The 20,701-nt window shown below is 32.0% G+C and overlaps 1 protein-coding gene across 1 annotated transcript in view; it reads left to right on the forward strand.

Annotated features, from left to right (window-relative positions):
- Window positions 1-20,701, forward strand: part of LOC118197896 (glutamate receptor ionotropic, kainate 2-like) — a 533,731-nt gene that overhangs the window by 448,163 nt on the left and 64,867 nt on the right. Inside the window, exon 11 of the mRNA XM_085809703.1 lies at window positions 15,446-15,810. Within this exon, the coding sequence (XP_085665829.1) occupies window positions 15,446-15,810 (365 nt within the window). The remainder of the gene's footprint in view (window positions 1-15,445; window positions 15,811-20,701) is intronic.

The raw sequence follows: 20,701 nt of genomic DNA on the forward strand, positions 1-20,701 counted from the left end.
CTACGAATTAAATGTACGAAAGGTTTAGTTTTATGTACACTGTAATAAATAAAAGGGGGGCAGTTTTATATCTCCCATTCTACTGGGCCGATTGTCGAAATTCAACTTGCATTTTCCATGTCTCGAAAGCACGACTTAGTACGTGTATTAGATTTATATATAGCATTGCTGTAATAAGTATTTTGACACAAAATCGGACTTTTTCTGAAATGACATGCCTAGTTTTTTTTTTCCATATTTCAATTCTACGACTAAAATTAAGCCAAACTGTCAAGTTTTGTAAAACTAACGTTTTTAACGTTGTTGTTTTTAACCTGTATTTGTAATGATAATTTGCCAATACATTGACAAGTTTGCCCTTGCGCTGCTATGATTTCTGTGTTTTTATTTTTAAATAATCGTAACCTATTAAAATTCTTCTTAAAAAAAGTATATCTCATAAAATTACCTTCTGCCCCTGTATCGACGAGGGCTTCTACTGGTACATCGCCAACCAGGACTTGTATAATCGGTAATTGTGAGTTCTTTACGACGACTGTATTTAGGTATTTTCTTGAGGGTTTTTTTGAAACTTCCGGGGTCTGGACCCTCGCTTTTACAGGCCCCTCTACTCGTTTAAAGCTTTCCTTTCAACTTCTGCCTTCTGGGTACCCGGACGGTTGTTTTCAAATTTCCTTTTTGGGCCTTGACCTTCGAGCTTCGATGAATTAGCTTGATAGCTCTTTCCCCCATAAGAGTGATTTGTGTTTCTGGTCTGTTCATTTGAGGATTGCCTTCGGAGACCTTGCGAATACGATGCCCCTCTAGCTTTTTCCGCTATTGTGCGATTTTGGAACTTGACCGCCAACTCGAAGAGTTCCTGCAATGTGCTTGGGTTTCGAATTTCGAAGTAATCTTGAACAGCAGGTAGCAATCTTGGTAAGATTATTTCAATAATCTCCGCGTCGGGTTTCTTCCCATAGAGCATATCTGTCAGCTTAATTTTTCGCAGAATAAAGTCCGTCAATTCTTCTATATTCCGTTGATAAAAACTATATAGTTCGGCTTCTAGCTTTGCTCTGTCTTTCACTATGCCTTTAATAATGATTTTTTGAAATTTTCAAAGGTATATATTTGGCCTCCGAATTCCGCTAATAAAAATTTGCCTATATATTTCCACCATAGCGCGGCCTGTCCTCTTAGTGCAGATGTGGCAATGGCAACTTTTTGTCTTTCAGGCATAGGGTAGAGCTGGAGATGATTTTCGAGACCTTCTAAGAATATCGCCACCGAATTTTTTTCCGTCGAAATTCACGTTAGGCTTGATTGATGCTCTCATTGTCTGGACCAGGTATCCAAATGCTTCCAATTGGCTCGCCATATCTTGTTGTTGGACTTGTCCAGGAGCTTCCATCTAGTTTTCGGCCATTTCAGTTCGAAAACTGTTCGGGCGCCAATGTGGTGTTGCGTGGCCCCAACTTGCCCGCAGCAATAGTAGTGACTGCTATGAACTGGAAAGTACACAAACTCTTAAGAAGGGTTTAACTCCCTTTTTATTCCACTTTAGAAGTTACAGATGCGTTCACTTGACGCTCACAAACTACGCCGACTCGGCGGTTAAATAAAAATAAGAAAGTACAACTAAAATGAATAATAACAAGTCACTACCTACGAAGCTCTCTAAACGTAACTAACTTAACCGCGTTCTAAGATACAGCTGAGATTTCAGCAAATTTTCTGAATAAAAAGTTGAAAGATTCAACTAACTGCCGAAGCAAGCACACAGGCCGAAACGCGCGGTTCTTAAATTTCTACCTAGCAACCTTCACGCTCGTGAATCAAGAAAGCACACCTACAAACTCGTTTCCCTTCTATTTAACTCAAAATACTTCTGCTGAAAATTTGAATACTTTGCTCGTTCTACTAAAATTTACATACTCTGGCATTGGCAATTCCAGGGGAAAGTAAGGCTTGACAGGAAAGATAGTTTAAATTTAAAATAAATGTTAGTTAAAATAAATATAAACCCTACAAGTTAAATTTATGAATTTCTCCGTAAATTTCGAATTATATTTTACAAAATTTAATATTTAGGCATAATCTGGGTCGTAGAATCGAAATATGGAGAAAAATGGGTATGTTATTTCAGAAAAAGTCCTATTTTGTGTCAAAATACCTATGTAAGAGCAATGCTATATATAAATCTAATATATATCCTAAGTCGCGCTTTCGAGACATGAAAAGCGCAATTTGAATCGGCCCAGTAGAACGGAAGATATAGAACTGTCTCCATTTTTCTTTTATTTTTTCTTATTTATTTATTTATTTTATTTTATTTGTGTGCTTTTTTTGCTCAGTATACATATATACAATTTTTTTTCAGACAATTTTGTAAATGTAAACAGATGGATTTATTGAAAAACAATTTGTGCATGTACTTAAATAGTTGTATTTAATAGGCCTTTCATTTGATCACTTAGGTTTCATTCCTTGCATCTGAATAAATGTAAGTCGCAAAGATAAAAATAAAATAATGTTAAATATTTTTGTGGGAACATATCTAGTAATCCTTAAATTTAACTCATTTTAACCCAAAACACAAAACTTATACTTTGATAATATTATTATCACCTGTTTCTACCATTTTAAGCTGTATTTTGCAAAATAACACCAAAAATAAACTTATTTATACTATTTTTCAAAACCTGAGTGAGAATGTAGTCAGATACCTTAAGCTCGAAATTTAATTAATTTTTCGCATTCGGGTTCCGTTTTATATGTAACAGAATTCATGCTTTAATAACGCTTCAGTATCAGAGCTTTATTTTCAATTAATTTTATTTTTAACACTTTTTAATATTATTCATTGTTTTCTTTCAATCAACTATTGTTCTTTCGAAAACAATTAAAATAAAACTTTTACTCCTACGCATTTTATGATTGTCGTATATATATCATTTTGATCAAAATTTTATTAAAATAGTTCTTTTTCTAAATATATTTATTTTCTTTAATCTTGAAAGAAAACAGAAACGCCCAAGTGTTTAAAGATATCTGACGGGATAGTTATTTAAATTAGGGCATTTATAGGATCATCACTTTTCCTTCGGTTACTAGAAAAAAAAATACTAGAAAAAAAATTTGAAGTTACTCATCTGTACATATTACCATTAGAAGTAAAACTTGTGTAATAAGAAAAAAAGTCTCAAAGAGAACCAAATAGCATGATTTAAGTAGATTATCGATATGATAAATGAAGACAATGTAAAAACGAAAGTTTCCAATGAGAAAGATAGATGGAGGAAGCAAAAACTAAGAGAAAAGATTTTCGCCTCGAAGATAAAGAATCATTAAGACCTTTCGATCCGCTGCGTCTGAATCCTATAAACAGTTTACAATAAGAGATTACTGTAAACTATACCACGACCATTTAAAGGGATGCTGGTACTTTATATCGATCGACTAGCCCAAGGGAAAAACGCATTAGTAAGTGGGAAGTTTATACTCATTCGTAAAGCATCTTCGTCGCTCTTTTTCCCTTTTGTGAAAATATGATAACCCATTTGTTTAATTTTACGCTCGAAATGAGGGGAAAATTTCCCTCGTGGGGGAAAATGGAACAATGAAGCTCTTTAATTTTGCATTGTTTCTCTATGTGGAATTACGATTATTCCTTGAATTTATAACGAGCGATGCTGTATAAAGTGAATAATGGATGACGACTGGCAAGTATTTTTAAAGAACCTTTTGTAAATTTGTTTCCATCTGTTTGCTGAAGTAAGAAAAGGTTTGCCGATTTTGTGTATTGATTTAGTAAATGGAGCTTGGCGGAAATATTTTACATATGGAATGACAATTTAAAGAATGAGACTGAAATTATGATTCAAATGAAAGCAGAATTCATAGAATTTTTCTTCAATTTCATTTCCGCCAACTTCGCATTTAATGTGAATTAATGTGTGTTGTTGACAATTATTGTCTTCTGTTACACCAATGTACGTTTTTTAATATTTCTAAAGTAAGCTTTATCATTCGTGACTCCACAGATAAGGCATTTAATTATTCCGGCTCCAAGAGAAGGAAATATATTTGATGAGAGAGCTTGTACTTTAATCCTTTTGTAAAGCAGTAGAGTTTGTCTTTGAAGTTTTCCGTATTGCATATGTTACACATTTGACTTAAATTTATTTATAAATTTGTAAGTAAAATTCTTTAAGTTATTACAACTGACTGAAATAGTTATTTTTCCTCAATTAATGCTGAAAACTTTTGTGACATTTGTTAACAATCATCATACTGTAGATTAGGCAGTCATACCCTCCAACGGTGATAATAGTAGCTCCAGATGGTTGCGCACGATGAGGATTCTCCAAAGCACACACATTGGCATTATGCTGATTGAAGGCTCCCTCACGTGTGAAGTATGTTTCATCCGTCAAAAATACAGACGCAGCAAATGAGCTGACTGTAGCACTCTGTTGCAGGAACTATGCAGTAAACGCCCTTCGGAGTGGATAATCCTTAGGCTCTAATAATTGGAGGTAATGAAGATGGTATGCTCTGATTTGGTTTGCTGCGAGTATCCTCCAGATAATGGATTGAGATAAACCCACTTGTTGGGGTATCGCTCGAGTACTCGTACTTGGATTGTCTTCTGCCACACGTAAGACCGCCTCATCATTGCCAGGTGTCAATTCATTGTAACTCTCGTTTAAAGCAAGCAGTCTCACGTAACCTTCTGTTCACACTTTCAAAGGTCGTGTCATGTGAAGCAAGTCTGCTCGAGTCACATTCCTGGTACAACCGCCGAGCGGCATTTTTTGGCCGTTATAATCCGCAGCTTCATACACGATCGGCATGTCACCAGTTCATCGTTTGAATATGTGTTCATCTTACTACCTCTGAATATTCTTTAATAATTTAGAACAAAAGTATCTGAATTAGCAAATAATCGAAGAAAGGTCCAAGGATTAAACTGGAGTATAAACTCACACATCCAAAAAATATTTTTCCACACAGTTATTGAAACGTTTGTTCTTTACGGTGCAGAAATCTGGTCACAAGAAGAAATACTTGATCCAACAAAATTTGAAACTCCTAGAAACCCGTATATCAAGTACCCAGCAACCAATCCCAGAATCTCTTGTACGCTAAAACTAACCCTTCAGAACTCCTCTTATCCTATTATCTATACAGACGGCTCTAATGGAATCAGGTGTTGGATGTGCTTGTATTATTTTACTAAATCAATACCAAAATATTACACTGCTGAATTCTTAGCCATTGGTTATTCAATAATTAACAACTTTCAGCAAATAAACATCTTTACAGATAATCAAAAATTCTAGAGCTCCAAATGCTAAGCATAAATCCGAATTGATTCAACAAATTTTCGAACGTACCTCACAACATCCTCGCCTATCTCCGAGAATCTCATGGATCAAAGCTAATGTTGGAATCACGGGGAAGAGGAAGCAGATACAGATGCAAAAGCAGCCATAACATGTTATAATGCTCCAATAATACAGCATCCCTGGCCAAAATCCTACCTAAAATTTCGTCTTGGAGAAATTTAAAAAATATCTGGGAAAATGAATGGCAAAATAACGACAAAGGTAGAAGACAGTATGAAATCGCTCCTCATGCTAACGAACAATGCACAATGGTCAACCACTACATAAATTGCTTTCTCATAGGACATGGCCCATTTCCTACATACTTTCAACTAAGAAACATCTTCACTTCCGATCAATTCGTATGTTGGGATAGAGGAGTCTCTAATCATTACATAGATGCCTCTTTCTTAATTAGATTATTTCATATTAAATTATCTACCTCAAACGCCAATGCTTTTCTTAAATTTGCAATCAAGAATAAGCATTTCAGAAAGAAAATAGTAAATAGCATGATATACCTTTCATTCAGAGAATAAAAGCTTTCTGCTAATTTATTAAATACAGCTCAGTTACACAATAACTCTAACAATTAAAACCTCACAGATTAACTATAAATACTTCTATTATAAATTACAAGTAAATTTTACTATTAAGGATTATGAATATACAAACATATACTGCAAATGATGAACTATGAACTATGAAAAATATGATATGTTATAAGCCTGATCATAAAGATCTAATATAATTAATTACATACTATGACAAAATTCTGCAAAACAAAAAAAAAAAAAAAAAAATGTTTTTGTAACAAAATTTGCACTACCCAAATTCAGAAAAAGACTCTAAAGTTGTAAGTGCAAAGGCAGCGACAGTGAACATTTATTTATTTATTACATTCACAATTAATAAAAATGGAAGTGCAGTAGGGCTAGGAAACATTGCTTGCCCTATTAAATTTCAACCTGTACCTGTACCTGTACCTGTATTTCGGAAAGCGGATCTCAAATGACGACCTCCAGTAGGATCTCTGTTGAATTAACCATCTATTCACTGCCATCTACCGCATGACTGACGAGAGGAACCTTAGAGAACCATGGAATTCCTTACCTTCCTTACGTTCTCTAAAGAATTCCATGCAGCGCAGCTGTCAGACCTGTCCGTTGACTTATTGTCGTAAATTCGAACACCTGTTTTAGTATAACCCTTCAATAAAATGTTTTTTGTCCATTAATGTGTTGCTGTTTCTTTGCACCATAGCTCGCAATCATGGCATTTGCTACCCTGCATTTCTATGTGATTCCGAGTCGGTTTTGTACCCCTTATACATCCTGCAAGTCTGTAGGTCTGGTAGCGAGTCACCCTGTATATACGTACGGGACATAATGTTTTCGGTCTAACGTTGCAAAAGTTATTTAATGGCTTTCAGGGAATAAACACAGATTAGGGTCCTAAAAACACTTTTTAATGCCTTTACAATGGCGTTTGACAATTTGTTTGTAAGCTTGTTATGATTTTTTTGTCCGCGATAACTCTTATGTAAAACTTCCAAAAAGTTTTATTTCCTGTATTTCAGATTTCCACATTTATGCAAAGTGTTGATTAGATTTGGGGTAAAATTGGGTAATCAGAAGTGGTACTTTACTGGAACCCCATAAGAATTTTTAATGAAAAATTCTAATAAATTAATAAATACATTCCACAGTTTTATACATTTTAATATTTACGACTTTTATAGCAATGGGAGCAATATATTAGACAAGCCTGAAATTGATAAACTGGAAGTGATATTTTACTTGAATTTCCGAGGCAGACATTTATAAAGAATTGTTCATGAGGAAATGCAAAACTTCCCAAATTTGTTATTTATATTAGGCGTGTAATTTAGAACAACATATTGCATTTAAAGAATAAGCTCCTGACGAAGACGAGTTAAATGCATTCTCGTAATTATGTTAAATGTAATGACAATAAGCTCCTGACGATGACGGGCCCTCGTTACGAAGCATTTAAATGTTTTATGATCATATCTCAGTTTTATGTTTATTTCATATCTGTGTCCAATCATTTTTCAAATAAAAGGATGTTGCCACCAAATGTCATCGCAATACGTTATTTTTAAAATAATAATAAAGCAAATCTAAATAATGTAGCGAGTATAAAAAGAAATGAATGGTGATACTGAAGGCTCTATAAGAAGTTCTAAAGATATAGTATAATTTAAAAAAAAAAAATTGTGATTTTTAAAGTCACTGATTTGTGAATCCAAAACACTGTATGACTATACAGCGATCGATCAATCTGTTTAGATCAGAGCATGTGTAAGGATGCGTACATGAGGATGTACAGTTATCACTGTCCATTGTATGGAAGAATAGAATAATAGAACATTTGTATTGTTTGTAATTAATAACTGAGCCATAAAGACTCATCATATCATAAATAATGTATTATAAAGAAATTAGATTTTATTTGCAAATGAGCAACCCGAAGTGAGAGTTTACTTAGAGCTCGTTGCTTCCACATGGAATTGGAGGGATGTCATGTGCTGACAAACACAAGAGTTTTTCGCTTGAGACAAATTGTGCAATAATTGTTTCCCCTCCCCGTTTTGTAATTTTTTAACTTCTTTGCTACTCTTGAATTTAGTTATATTTAAATTATTACCACTGAATCACTGCAATTTTCAGATCAGGATTTAACTTCAGTTTTATTTGAAATTATTATTTTTATTTGAATCGTATCTAATATATGTGTGATAAAAAAAAACAGCAAACGACGTTGTAGAAATATTCGAATCCACAGTACGATCTATACTGCAGAGGAAGAATTCTGATTGCGTAGGATGTTAAATCCTTAATGACTAAGAAACTTGGCAGTCGAAGCGGATTAAATTCCATTTTTATTTAAATTGACGTTTGTGGCAAACAATCCATTTGGCCCTCTAATCGTGCCTATTTCCAGAACATTTACATTTTTGATACTGTTGCGATAGGAAGGGAGCACGGTGAAATTGCTTCCAAGCAGCACACAGGGAAAAGCCAAAGTGCGCATTTATCCAATATGTAAGCTCTCCAAGAGGAAGGTGGTGGTTCAGGTTCGAAAAGTTTCAGTTCTCAGAGATTAGGTTCCGAATAAACTCCGTCATTAGCGTTACGCAAGTTCTTAACATAGATTAATCTAGAACTGACGTACTCCAGAAATGTTATTAATTTTTTTTGGAATAAAGAAAAATTAACCAAATTAAAAAAGAGTAATTAACAGGCTAGTACTAAATTAAATGACGAAACTGATTTATATATTTTTATCTTACATATATATATATATATATATAAATCTGGGGAAAGTCAGTATGTGCGTGGGCCCACCAGCGGCCGAGCGGTAAAGTCGCTGAACACTGGTAGTTCGGTCCGAGGTTCGAATCCCGCGAACGGGCTGGCTGCATGGGTGTTTTCGTGGTTTTCCCCATGTGTAACGTGTATACGAGCCAGTTTCCCTTAAAAAGTCCTCCACGAAAGGCATCCCTCCCCTTAGGCAGATAGCCCTAGTGTGCTTTGCCATAATTAAATACACACCAGTATGTGCGTGTGTGCACAGTTTTCAAACCTCAGCAAGAAACTTGAGAAAACAAAGAACTTTTCGAAACCACAGCTTGAGAAAATATTTCTAAATTGTGAAGTTTCCAAAGCACTTAAAAATGAAAATCATTTCATAGTTTACAAATGCTAGAATCCATAGCTGCAACGCCAAATTTCACTGACAAACAATTTATTCATATATTTATTTATACAGGACTAATTTTTTTTTCAAAAAAGCTCAAGCCTCAGGTACGTATTTCTCTCAACTTTGAAATGTTTAAGACAACACTTTAAAACTAATTAATTTTACGCAGAGGCTACAAAAGTTTATTTTGAATTTTTCTGGTTTCATCCGGAAGGTCATGCATTTTTACTTCCTTTTACGAAGTATTGTAATTGCAAAACATTTCGGATATCATATTTAAACAGAAATTTACATTTTGATTGTTCCCGAATACGTTTGGAAGATGTTTTTGCTTAACGTCTGTACATATGGACTGTACATACGGATGTACACTGAGCAAAATAAATAAATAAATAAAAATGGAACAGTTTTATATCTCCCGTTCTACTGGACCGATTTACGAAATTCAATTTGCGTTTTTCATGTCTCGAAAGCGCGAATTAGAATATATATATAAGATTTATATAAAGCGTTGTTCTAATATAGGTATTCTGTAACAAAATCGGACTTTTACTGAAATAACATGCCAATTGTTTTCCATATTTCGATGCTACGACTCAAATTATGTCAAAGTGCCAAGTTTTGTAAAAATCGCACGAGCAGATTTTAAAAAATTAGCTTTCAAACTTTTAGCTCAATGTTAATTGAATTTGATATATATTTATTAATATATCTTTCTTATTAAACTTACTTGATTCATTCTTCCAGAATTCGAGATTTAGGTTTAAATATAATTCGCACATTATGCATGATTTATTTTTAAAATTTATACTTTTAAATATTTTTCATAATGTTTTTTCGAAAACATTTTTGTATTATAACCTACAAGTATAAAAGTTTTAACATCAACTTAAAAGTAGATGCATTTCTAGGCACACCTGCAAAAAAATAGAGTTTTTAATTGAAAATTTTCTAAGATATACCGAAATTTCTGTATTGGAGAGTTCTGAAATGTGGCATCTTTTATTTGAGCGATTAAAATGCCAAATGGGATTTACACACTTTGTTAAAGTATGAACAAAGTAAAAAGTAAAAAAAAAAAGAATATGAACTCAAAACGTAGGGGACTGCTATAACAGGTTCAGGTTCAGGTGGAAATGTAGTGGGACACCCAGTGTTTACTATAAGTAATGTAGGTATAGTCCCACTACACTTCGGTTTATTTTTAAAGTTAATATTAAAAAAAATACATAGTATAATATAGTAACAGTATAAATAGTATATCGCTATTTTGATTGATATCATATCTATTAGATATAATTATAGAAGTTATAATAGGTATAATAATAGTAGGCTAACAGTCATAATTTATAACAGTTCATAATAGTTCCTTGAGATAAAGTTTATTTTATGAATCTGTTTCTTCTTCCTCTTCTTTTTCCTTTTTTTTACTATATCAGTATTATTGCAAGGGTTTGTTTTTAAGATAATTTGATAAGAAATGTTTTAGATGAATAGCAGCTTCAAAAATGAGTTTTGACATTAATTACTTTAGAGCTCACATAAATATTTGCATATTGAAGATAGATATTTCATTGTATTTTCTATTTTATTTTTTAAATGTTTGTTGGTAATTGCAAAACGAAGGAAGGCATTGATATTTGAATTAGGCAATTTAATATGAGTTGACATTGTTAAGGGACATTGAGTAATATAATGTATTGGATCACATTTATTTCCACATACACATTACTCAAGAGTTTGAGATGTTGAATCTGAATAAGTATGTGGGAAATGGCCCATGTCCAGTTAAAAAGCGGTTTATATAACAATTGACCATTGTACACGTATCATTTACATGAGGTGCTATTTGATGTAATTGTCTTCCTATATTTATTGCTGTCCATTCTTCTTCCCACATTTGGAGGCTGATTTTACATAGATATTCTTGAGGTATGATTTCGGCCAGGAGATTTTTCTTGAAGGGATATTATTGTTGGTAGTAGCTGATTTGGCTGCTGAATCGGCTTCTTCGTTACCAAGAACTCCGACGTGAGCCTTTATCCAATAAATGTTTGCTGATATTTGAGGATATTGGATAATTTTGTTAAAAATATCTTGAATTATTTCAGATGTGTGTTTGAGATTTTGTAGAGCTAGTATTGCTGATTGACTATCTGAGAAAATATTGATTTTTTGTAAATTGTTATCGATTGAGTATTCTTTTGCCATTCGAATTGCGTGTAATTCTGCTTGGAAGATACTATTTTCCTTGGCGAGTCGATTTTGAAGAGTTATTTTCTGTGTTTGATCTATTTGTATTATACATGCACAGCCAACTCCTAAGCCCATTTTCGATCCATCTGTATATATTATTGGTGGAGATATATGACTGGTTGGAGGTTTTATTGTGCTATATATTTTAGGATTAGAGGCAGGATGTCTTCTGTAGGGGTTGACTGAAATTTCAAAATTGTTTGGATTAAATATTTCATCATGTAATATGCAGGATTTTTTTAATTTGAGAACTGTGGCTTTTGCATGTTCAGTTTGTGCTAAAGTATGAAGAGGTGCTATTCCTGAAAGTACACATAGGGCAGCATTTGATGTTGTTTTATAACATTTTGTGATCCGGAGAAGGAATGGACGTTGTATGGCTTGCAGTTGTTTTTCAGTCATAGGCTGCGCCCAAATTTCTGCACCATATAATACTATTTTTGTTATTACTGTATTGAACAATATTTTTTAAATATGAGGATTTAGTCCCCAGTTTAGTCCTTGGACATAATGTAAGTTGTTTGCTATTTTTTTGTGTTTGAGTTCTGATATATTTGAGATGTTCAACCCAGTTGAGGTTTTTGTCAATGATTATGCCTAGAAATTTAAGTTTTGGAACTATTTTTATTCTATTATCTTCTATTGAAAATTTTGGTAGTCGAGTGATTTTTTGAGATTTTTATGGAAAATTATAGCTTTTGATTTTTCTTCACTTATTGTCAATTTCAATTTGTTGCATTCAGTTTTAAAAAGATGAAGAGTTACTAGTTAACTAGATGTTATAGTAGACTGCTATAACATATAGTTATGCATCTTTCCTCCTTTATTTCGATAAGCAGTACTAAAATTGTATATAGTATTTAAGTTTATAAAGTATGAATGATGGCCTTTTTGTCCGCTCGTTTGCAATCAAAAAAATACGGAATGTTAAATTATACGCATTTGTTTCTTGCATTTCTTTTAAACTTATTGGATTGAATTAAATCTACTTCGCCGACAGCGCATAAACCACAATAGAATAAGGGCATTCTTTAAAATTCACTCTATTTGTTTAACATAGCGACACTCTGGCACTAGGTTCACTTAACAGTATTATATTTCATTCATATTATAACTCAGAATGCATAAAATGTATATCATTTAAAGAATTATCTAATCGTTGCCACATGTTCTTTTCAAATACTATAATAAAGCTAGAACGATGTAAAAAAGAAATTAAGCAAACAAAACAAAAAGAAACAGTTTTTCACAGACGATTGAGTATTTCTCATTCAATTAATTCAGTTTTCACTTCACGACAAGACAAAAATGCACAAAAGCTCAAAATATATGTATTAAAAATTACTAATTATTAAAAATTAAATGAGTAATTATTAAAAATTAAGTAAATCTTAAACGCTTATTTCCTCGAAAAAATTCCAGAAAGGATTAAGCACGATTTAATTCGCAATAATAAATGAAGGCGTTATTTTTGTTGTTGCGAAGCTTAGTCTCTCTAGATTGGCAACAAATCTACAATTCTGCTTTTTCAAATGTAAACAAATATGTTCGCCATGTTATTTAAAACTTAACCGCACTTAAACAGCTTTTAAATTATTGATAATTGAACAAATATTTCTTCCAGAATTACGAAAGGCATAAAAACCTTAACCGGAAGATAAGAACAACATAATTCAATCATTTTTAATGCAAAAAATGTACAATTTACAAACATATAAGAGTAAATTTCTTTACTAATAAAGAAATTAAGCAAACGAAACAAAAAAGAAACAGTAAACAATAATTAAATGAGTAATTAAATGAATAATGTAAAATTAAATGAGTATATATAAATATAGTATTTATATACGTTTGGTGCGGCCGATAGCAACCAAAATACGAGGTGCACTAGCAGTAATATATACAAAATTTCAACGTTGTGAGGCTACTCGTTTTTGAGTTATGCGAGATACGTACGTACGTACGTTCGTACGCACGTACGTACATACGTTCGTATAGACGCCACGAAAAATTCTCTTCAGAATTAATTTTAAAGCAGTTTTATAATTTTTTTGGAGGAAACGAGTCTTTTATTCTGTCCTTACGTACAGATATCACGCAGAAACATCGCTAAATTGCATTCGATAGCGGTCAAAATGGATATTTTCGTTGAAATATGCTGCCTGAAACTTTTCGCGATTACAATACTTCCTTTTTACTTCGTACAAGGAAGTAAAAAAAAAGAAAAGGAAAATAGCTTACTATAAACTAAGGAGTTCGCCAAGTACATTATCATTGGCGAAAACTCGAAAAAATACGCCAGGATAAATTTTTCAGTTTCACCACAAATTTAGCAAAAATTAATATTTAGGCATAATTTGAGTCGTAGAATCGAAATATGGAAAACCATTGGCATGTCATGTTATAACATGTTCGATTTTGTGTGCCAAAATACCTATGTTAGAATGATGCTATATATAAATCTAATATATGTCCTAAGTAGCGCATTCGAGACACTTTTTTTTTTTTTTTTTTTTTTTTTTTTTGCAGTGTACATACGGATAAATAAAGGATTTTTTTTTTAAACCGTACTGCAAAATGGATTAAAAATAGAATTTTTGCGTGAGGTCTGTATATACATATGTATATCTCGCCTAACTCAAAACTTAGGGGGCTGCTATAACATCTAGTTATGCATCTTTCCTTCTTTATTTCAATAAGCAGTACTAAAATTGTATATATATATATATGCCCACACACGCCCTTACGCTGCTTTAAGTCGGTACTTGGCCTTTATTATTAAATTGTTGTCTTAGTCATGCACTTCCAGTTACAGAACAGTTTCAAATGACGAAAATAATTATGTTTTAGATATGTCATATTTAAAAGAAAATTGATTTTGGATAAATAACGAAATCTAACTTTTACTCCCGATTTCTCTAATTATATTAAGGAAAATTTTATAATCGTTATAGAAAAATAAAATTATAAAACGTTTGATCTCCGTACGACAAAACCTGACATTTGATTCCAAAGTTTGGAAATTTTGAATTTATTTTCATCTTGCCTTGAGGAATCGGGAAATTAAGTAATGATAATTCGAGGAAGTAAGTTTAAATGGTGTGCAGCAAAATATGTGTCTAATTCAACATAATTTACAAGGAAATCATTTGGTGTCCACATTAGAGTTTTTAGATTTCTTTAGCTTTCAGAAACACTTAAATAATCTCCTAAAACAAGAGTGTGCTTTTTGGTGTGTTGAGATGAAAATTTTTTAACTGCTTGATTAAATAATGTTGGCTGAAAAGCCCCTGTCAATAGCTATTTCCCTTAAATAATTTAATTCTTCATCAAGGGATAGTTTGGAGGAGCAAACTTGAAGAGCACGAAAAACATAGGAATAAAATAAAGCTAACTTTTGTTTAATCCGACGACATGATTTGAAATGTGGTGGAAAGCAAACCGATGAAGGTTTACGGTAAACCGTAGTACTGAAGTTAGACGTCTCGCGCGCTGGATATGACAAAGTTTTAATCCGTAGAGTTTTGCCATTGCTCGCATTCAAATCAACGAAATTGTTAAAAATTCATTCAAGTTTTACAAAATATGAAATATAAAATTCAAAATTTAAAATTTTGGCTTGCAGGTGCACATATTCGGATGGAGAACTATATTATTCAAAATTTAATGGCCATTGACAACGTTTTTTCACAGTGCGAGAAGCATACGCACATTGATGCAGCTTCTCTTTATTTAATTTATTTAAAAGTAATACAGACCCATAATATTTTGTGGCAAGAATCTGAGTCAGATATTTAAAGTAATACACCGCCAAATACCGTTTTGAGACTAATAGGAAATTCGAGTTAACGCACGTTTGAGCTAAAAACAAGTTCCATTCAGCAGTAAACCTCAGGAATTTAATTCTAAAAAAATTAAAATCAACTCATTGAGCTATACAGAATTATAGATAACAGTAAAATTCTTATTGTTAAGAAGAAAAAAAAAATTTGAATGAGAGAATTTAACGCACGGTTTTAAATTGTTTAAAGTTTTATTCCCTTCTATGCACATGAATTATTTTATTATTCTCCTGATTAAATTTGTTACAGGAAGCCGATATGGCAGTTGCAGACTTTACAATCACATACGAGAGGGAGCAAGTCGTGGATTTCACAATGCCTTTCATGAATCTAGGTATCAGCATCTTGTTTCGGAGACCTATTCGAAAGGTTCCCAAACTCTTCTGGTTTCTCCGTCCTTTAAGTCTGGAAGTCTGGATGTACATGGCTACTGCCTACATGGGAGTGAGTCTTCTTCTGTATGTGGTTTCAAGATTCAGTCCTTACGAATGGCCACCACCTCACCCATGCGAAGCTGTTCAAGTTCATGCCTGCCGGAATTGTTTTTCACTTCAGAACAGCCTCTGGTTTACAGTCGGATCTCTCATGAGACAAAGTTCTGAACTAACACCAAGGTAAGCTGCCCTAAAAGATTTATTTAATACTCGAGAGAGAGACTAAAGAGTTTTCTACTTTCTAAGCCTGGAAATTAACAGCTTTCTGCTTGAAAGATATTGTGATGAGATAGTTAAAAGTCTTTTTCTGATGAAATTTTTTGCTGTATGTATATATATAATACAATAGTAGGTCCTCCCCAAAAATCTTGTATTATTGACTAATAGGAATTTGCTATTTATTTTGTTCTGTACATTTGCCTAACCGGGCTAGTCTGTATAGTTTTTTTCTTACACCATTAATGTGTTTATCATTTACTTTTAACCAGCGGACGCGTCGGGAAATGAAGCAGAGGAATTTAGACTTAAGTTTTAATAGGTTATTTTGTAGGTTTAATAGTCAAAAGTTATTTCGTGTTCAGTGTCAGTTCTTCTGTTATGATGAAACGCGATATGGAATTAGCTGGATTCGAAGATCATTGTAAGATCATTGTGCATTTCCCCTGAAGAGTCAGTAATGAGATTCGAATTAAGCTAATTTACCGCTTCTTTGTATTTCTGCTTGTGTCTTAAATAACTTTTGTGTTTATGTTAACTTATGTTTAAATGTTTTAGGGTTGTTTAAGCTTTAATCAACATTTTTAACATTTAAATTTGATATGAGTTTACATTCACTTTTTATTTGTCAGTTTTCTTGTTATAATTTCATTTATCTTGTATTTTAACTTTTAATTGAATTTATTTTAACTTAGTGTTAAAAATTATTCACGGGAACCACAGTGTCACATTTGCTTGAAAGCAATAGCATGAAATATTTTCTTTTTTACCTTATAATACAATACAAGAACTAAGCGTAAAAACTATTTAAAAAGAAATCAAACTATTTGAACTAAATGTAGTTACATTTGAAAGTAGTGAAATCAAACAAGGTAATTAGCGCTAAAAGCTGTTAAGTATAAACAAAAGGGTTTCGTAAAAATATATTAAAGTTAAATTAAATTAAAATAATTCTCTTGCGCCATTACTGCAAGAAATGTTAAAATTTAATTAATAAATCCTTGTAGAAATGGCTCAAGAGAATTATTTTAGTTTAATTTAACTTTACTATATTCTTGTGAAACAATATATATATATATGTAATATTTTGGCAGTCGGGCGCACACATAATTCTTGGTATGAAATGATGACACAGAAGAGGTTTAGCTGTTTTTAAACTCTGCATGTTTTCTCAATTTAAGTGGTAGATTATTCATGATTACAGCGGTTACGTAACATGCCCGAATGTTCTCGAAAGTACTGGTCTAGGAGAAGATTCTGAAATTGCGAAACGTTACATAGAGGTTGCTTGTTCGCGTAGAGCAAAGCCATCGTTGCAGCTCAATGCGCAAAATTCTGCACCACATATATATGTCTCTTTTTTCATGTTTTATTTCTGCTTATATATATATATATTAATTCCTGCGGAAGATAAGCAAGAATTGACTCATTATTCTTTTAAGCATTATAAAACTATAATATGATTGTAAAAAACATGTTTATACCTCAACACACACCAGATTTTTGTTTTACATTCAAAATTTTTGCAAGTGATAAACGAAACTAGATGGTTGTAGTCTCAATGGAATATCCCAGTAATAAGGATAAATGACGTTTTGTAGAAACAAGCTTCATGAGAAGAAAACTCAAGTAGCGCAGTTTGTGGGTTTTCTTTGTTCTTTTCAGCCTCCGTATATAAGGTAGGGGACGGAAAAACTGGGTGTTGTTCGTTGTGGCGCAGTTGGTACTAAGAAGGCGGTTTTCAATTAAATTTTGCGCAGTTCGTATCTTACCATGTAAATATTAAACACAAGTGGTTAACTTAATTAAAACACTAATCATTATCTTTTTCGATAGAATATTTCTGAAAGGTTTATTTTTGTCTAGTTTTTATCATTTTCATTAAAATGCTATTAGATTCATAAAACGGTATTAGCTTCCATTCACTAAAAAATTAACCATCAAACTATAAAGAATCAACTCCTACAGATAACAAAGGTACACTGCATCAAAAAACAACAACAAAAAGAGAAAAAAAGGGGGGACAGTTCTCTATCTCCCGTTCTACTTTCTACTTGGCCAATTGACGAAATTCAAATTGCGATTTTCATGTCTCGAAAGCTCGATTTCAGATATATATTAGATTTATATATAGCTTTGTTCTAATATAGGTATTTTGACACAAATCGGTCTTTTTCTGAAATAACATACCATTTTTTTCCATATTTGGATTCTACGACTCCAATTATTCCTAGATATTAAATTTTGTAATTTTTGGTAAATTTATGGAGAAATTTAAAAATTTATGTTGGTAGATTTTTTTCAGTTTGCGCTAAGAAAAATTCACTTGGCGAAATTCTTAATTTATAGCAACCTAATTTCCTTTCCTTTTTCTTCATTGTCCACGAGGGGAAGAAAATTCATCGTTCATACTTTCAAATAATTTTAACAAAGTCCGTAAATCAAATTTTCGTTATTATTGCTTAAAATAAACACGCCATATTTCAATGCGCGCCAAAATGTAAATTCACGAATATCTTAGGAAATTTTGAATAAACAAACTCTTAATATTTTGCAGATATGCTTAGAAAGACAGCTACTTTAAGATATATAAACTTTAAGATATAAAACTTTTATAGGTGGTATTCAAAATGTTTTTCGAAAAATCCATAAAAATTATTATTAAAAATACAAATTTTTAAAATAAATCATAAAATTAGGCTAATTTTATTTTAAATGAACTTAAATTTCGAAATATGTAACGAAGAATCAAATAAGTTTAATAAAAAAAGAGATATTAATAAATATATATCAAATTCAATTAACATGGAGAAGCAAAAGTTAGAGAGCTAATTTTTTAAAAACTACCCGCCTGAATTTTACAAAAGTTAGCAGTTTGGCATAATTTGAGTCGTAGACTCGAAATATGGAAAAAGAAACTGGCGTGTCATTTCAGAAAATGTCCGATTTTTTGTCAAAATACCTGTATTACAACAATGCTATATATAAATTTTATACATATCTTAAGTCGCGATTTAGTTGAATTTCGTCAATCGGCTCAGTAGGAATGAGACATGTAACCCTGTCCCGCCTTTTTTTGTGCAGTGTACATGATGTTCTTAACACATTAATTTGCTGATTATGCATTACAATCTCTTAATTTTAATTTTAATTAAAGGAAACTTAAATAGAACTTCCTTAAATGTTAATAATGAGTAGATTTCTGATGATTTCACTTATAAAATTTTAAACGATTCTGGAATGTTTACTTATAAACATATTCCAGAATTTTCCCTTTTAAACATATTTCAGTAGATTAATGTAAAGCATTTAAATTTTTATTTATAAGCAATTATTAGAACCCCTACAGCCAATGCAAAATACAAATTTTGGATTACAAAGTCATTTTATTAAAGATTCTCCAGTGTGATTCGGCATCCATCATTCTTATATTGGGACATCAACCCGCAATAAAATGGGAGCAGTTTTTCAACTTGAAAAACCTTGGTGGATGAACTACAGCGATATGTGAAATTTCATCACGACATAGACAAAACTGACACTGAAAATGTAGGTCTCTCTGATTTGAGGAAATTTTGCTGATTTCCATTATTAAGTTAAATCTGCTTTTATAAAACTCATTCTTTGCCAGTTTAAAGCTCTGAGAAAGGAAAAGACCGCAATAAAAAATTTTAAAGAAAAAATCTTCCTAGATAATCTTCTTATCTGCGAGTACTTTTACAAGCAGGAGATTCTTTCGAAGGTGAGTATTCATTCAAACGACGTATCCAAAAGAAGGTAATAGGAGGGAAAAAATAAAAGTACCCGAAATTGGAATGATTTCGAGATTTTTCAAAAAGCGCAATTGAGACTCCCATTTACTTAATCTTCATTTTATATTTTATTTTTTGATCAGAAAATACTTTAATGGAATGAAAGTTTATTCTTTAAATTTAATTAAAGCTCTTCGCATCACCTTTCGAACAAAGAAATGAAAACAATGAAAGGTGAATAACTATTTCGGATTACTTGTCCATGCAAAAAATGCTCTTCATTTATGCACACACAAAATGTTTTTGTGCATTTTATGCCTTTTGTTATTTCTTGTAACTTAATGCTTTCTGCTTTCTGTGAAATAACCCCGTGAAATTATATAAAGAAAAACAGTACTTTTTTATCCAGAAGAAAATGAATGATAGTAAGAAAAAGGCTGATTTTTTTTCTTCTTCGTGTGTGTTACGGAATATTGAGGAATGGTTAACCTTCTAATTTATCGTCAAATTAAACATTTCTAGCTGAGTACTATATCTTGTGGATATAGTAGGGAAAAATGTATGTATCATTTACTCATGAAACTTTCTGCTGAATATTTCATCCTACTATTTTGAATATTTTATCCTTTTTATAGACTCAAAGCACACTTTTTATATACCTATAATAAAATATCCATACCAAAATGTATTCCTTAAACAGGTAAAAACTATGACAGACTTAAGTAACATTTTATGTAGTTTAAAACTTGGTTTTGCCTTTTTTATGTGATACAATTGTAACATCGAAAGGAAAGCTTAAATCGATCTAGAAAATTAGTAGAAATTTAATATAAATAGTGATAAATAGAAGAAAAACTCGCTAATTCGCTATAATTAAAAGAGCGAAAGTAGGATATTTGAAGTATTTAAATATAAAAGCAATGCTTAATTGTTTTTGTATTATTTCTGCTTTTGAATTTTTTATAGTACTTATTTTCACTGTTTTAACAGTAGGCCATTATGTAAGGCTTTGCCTTATTAACCTAGTTATAACATCTCAGTTCGTCAATTCCACCACAATGCAAGGTAGTTAAAATGTAAACAGGTTTCAAGCAGTTGATCTT

Source organism: Stegodyphus dumicola, chromosome 2, assembly GCF_044657685.1.
Source record: "Stegodyphus dumicola isolate Sdum_Otavi_A_Nest chromosome 2, ASM4465768v1".
Lineage (NCBI taxonomy): Eukaryota > Metazoa > Arthropoda > Arachnida > Araneae > Eresidae > Stegodyphus > Stegodyphus dumicola.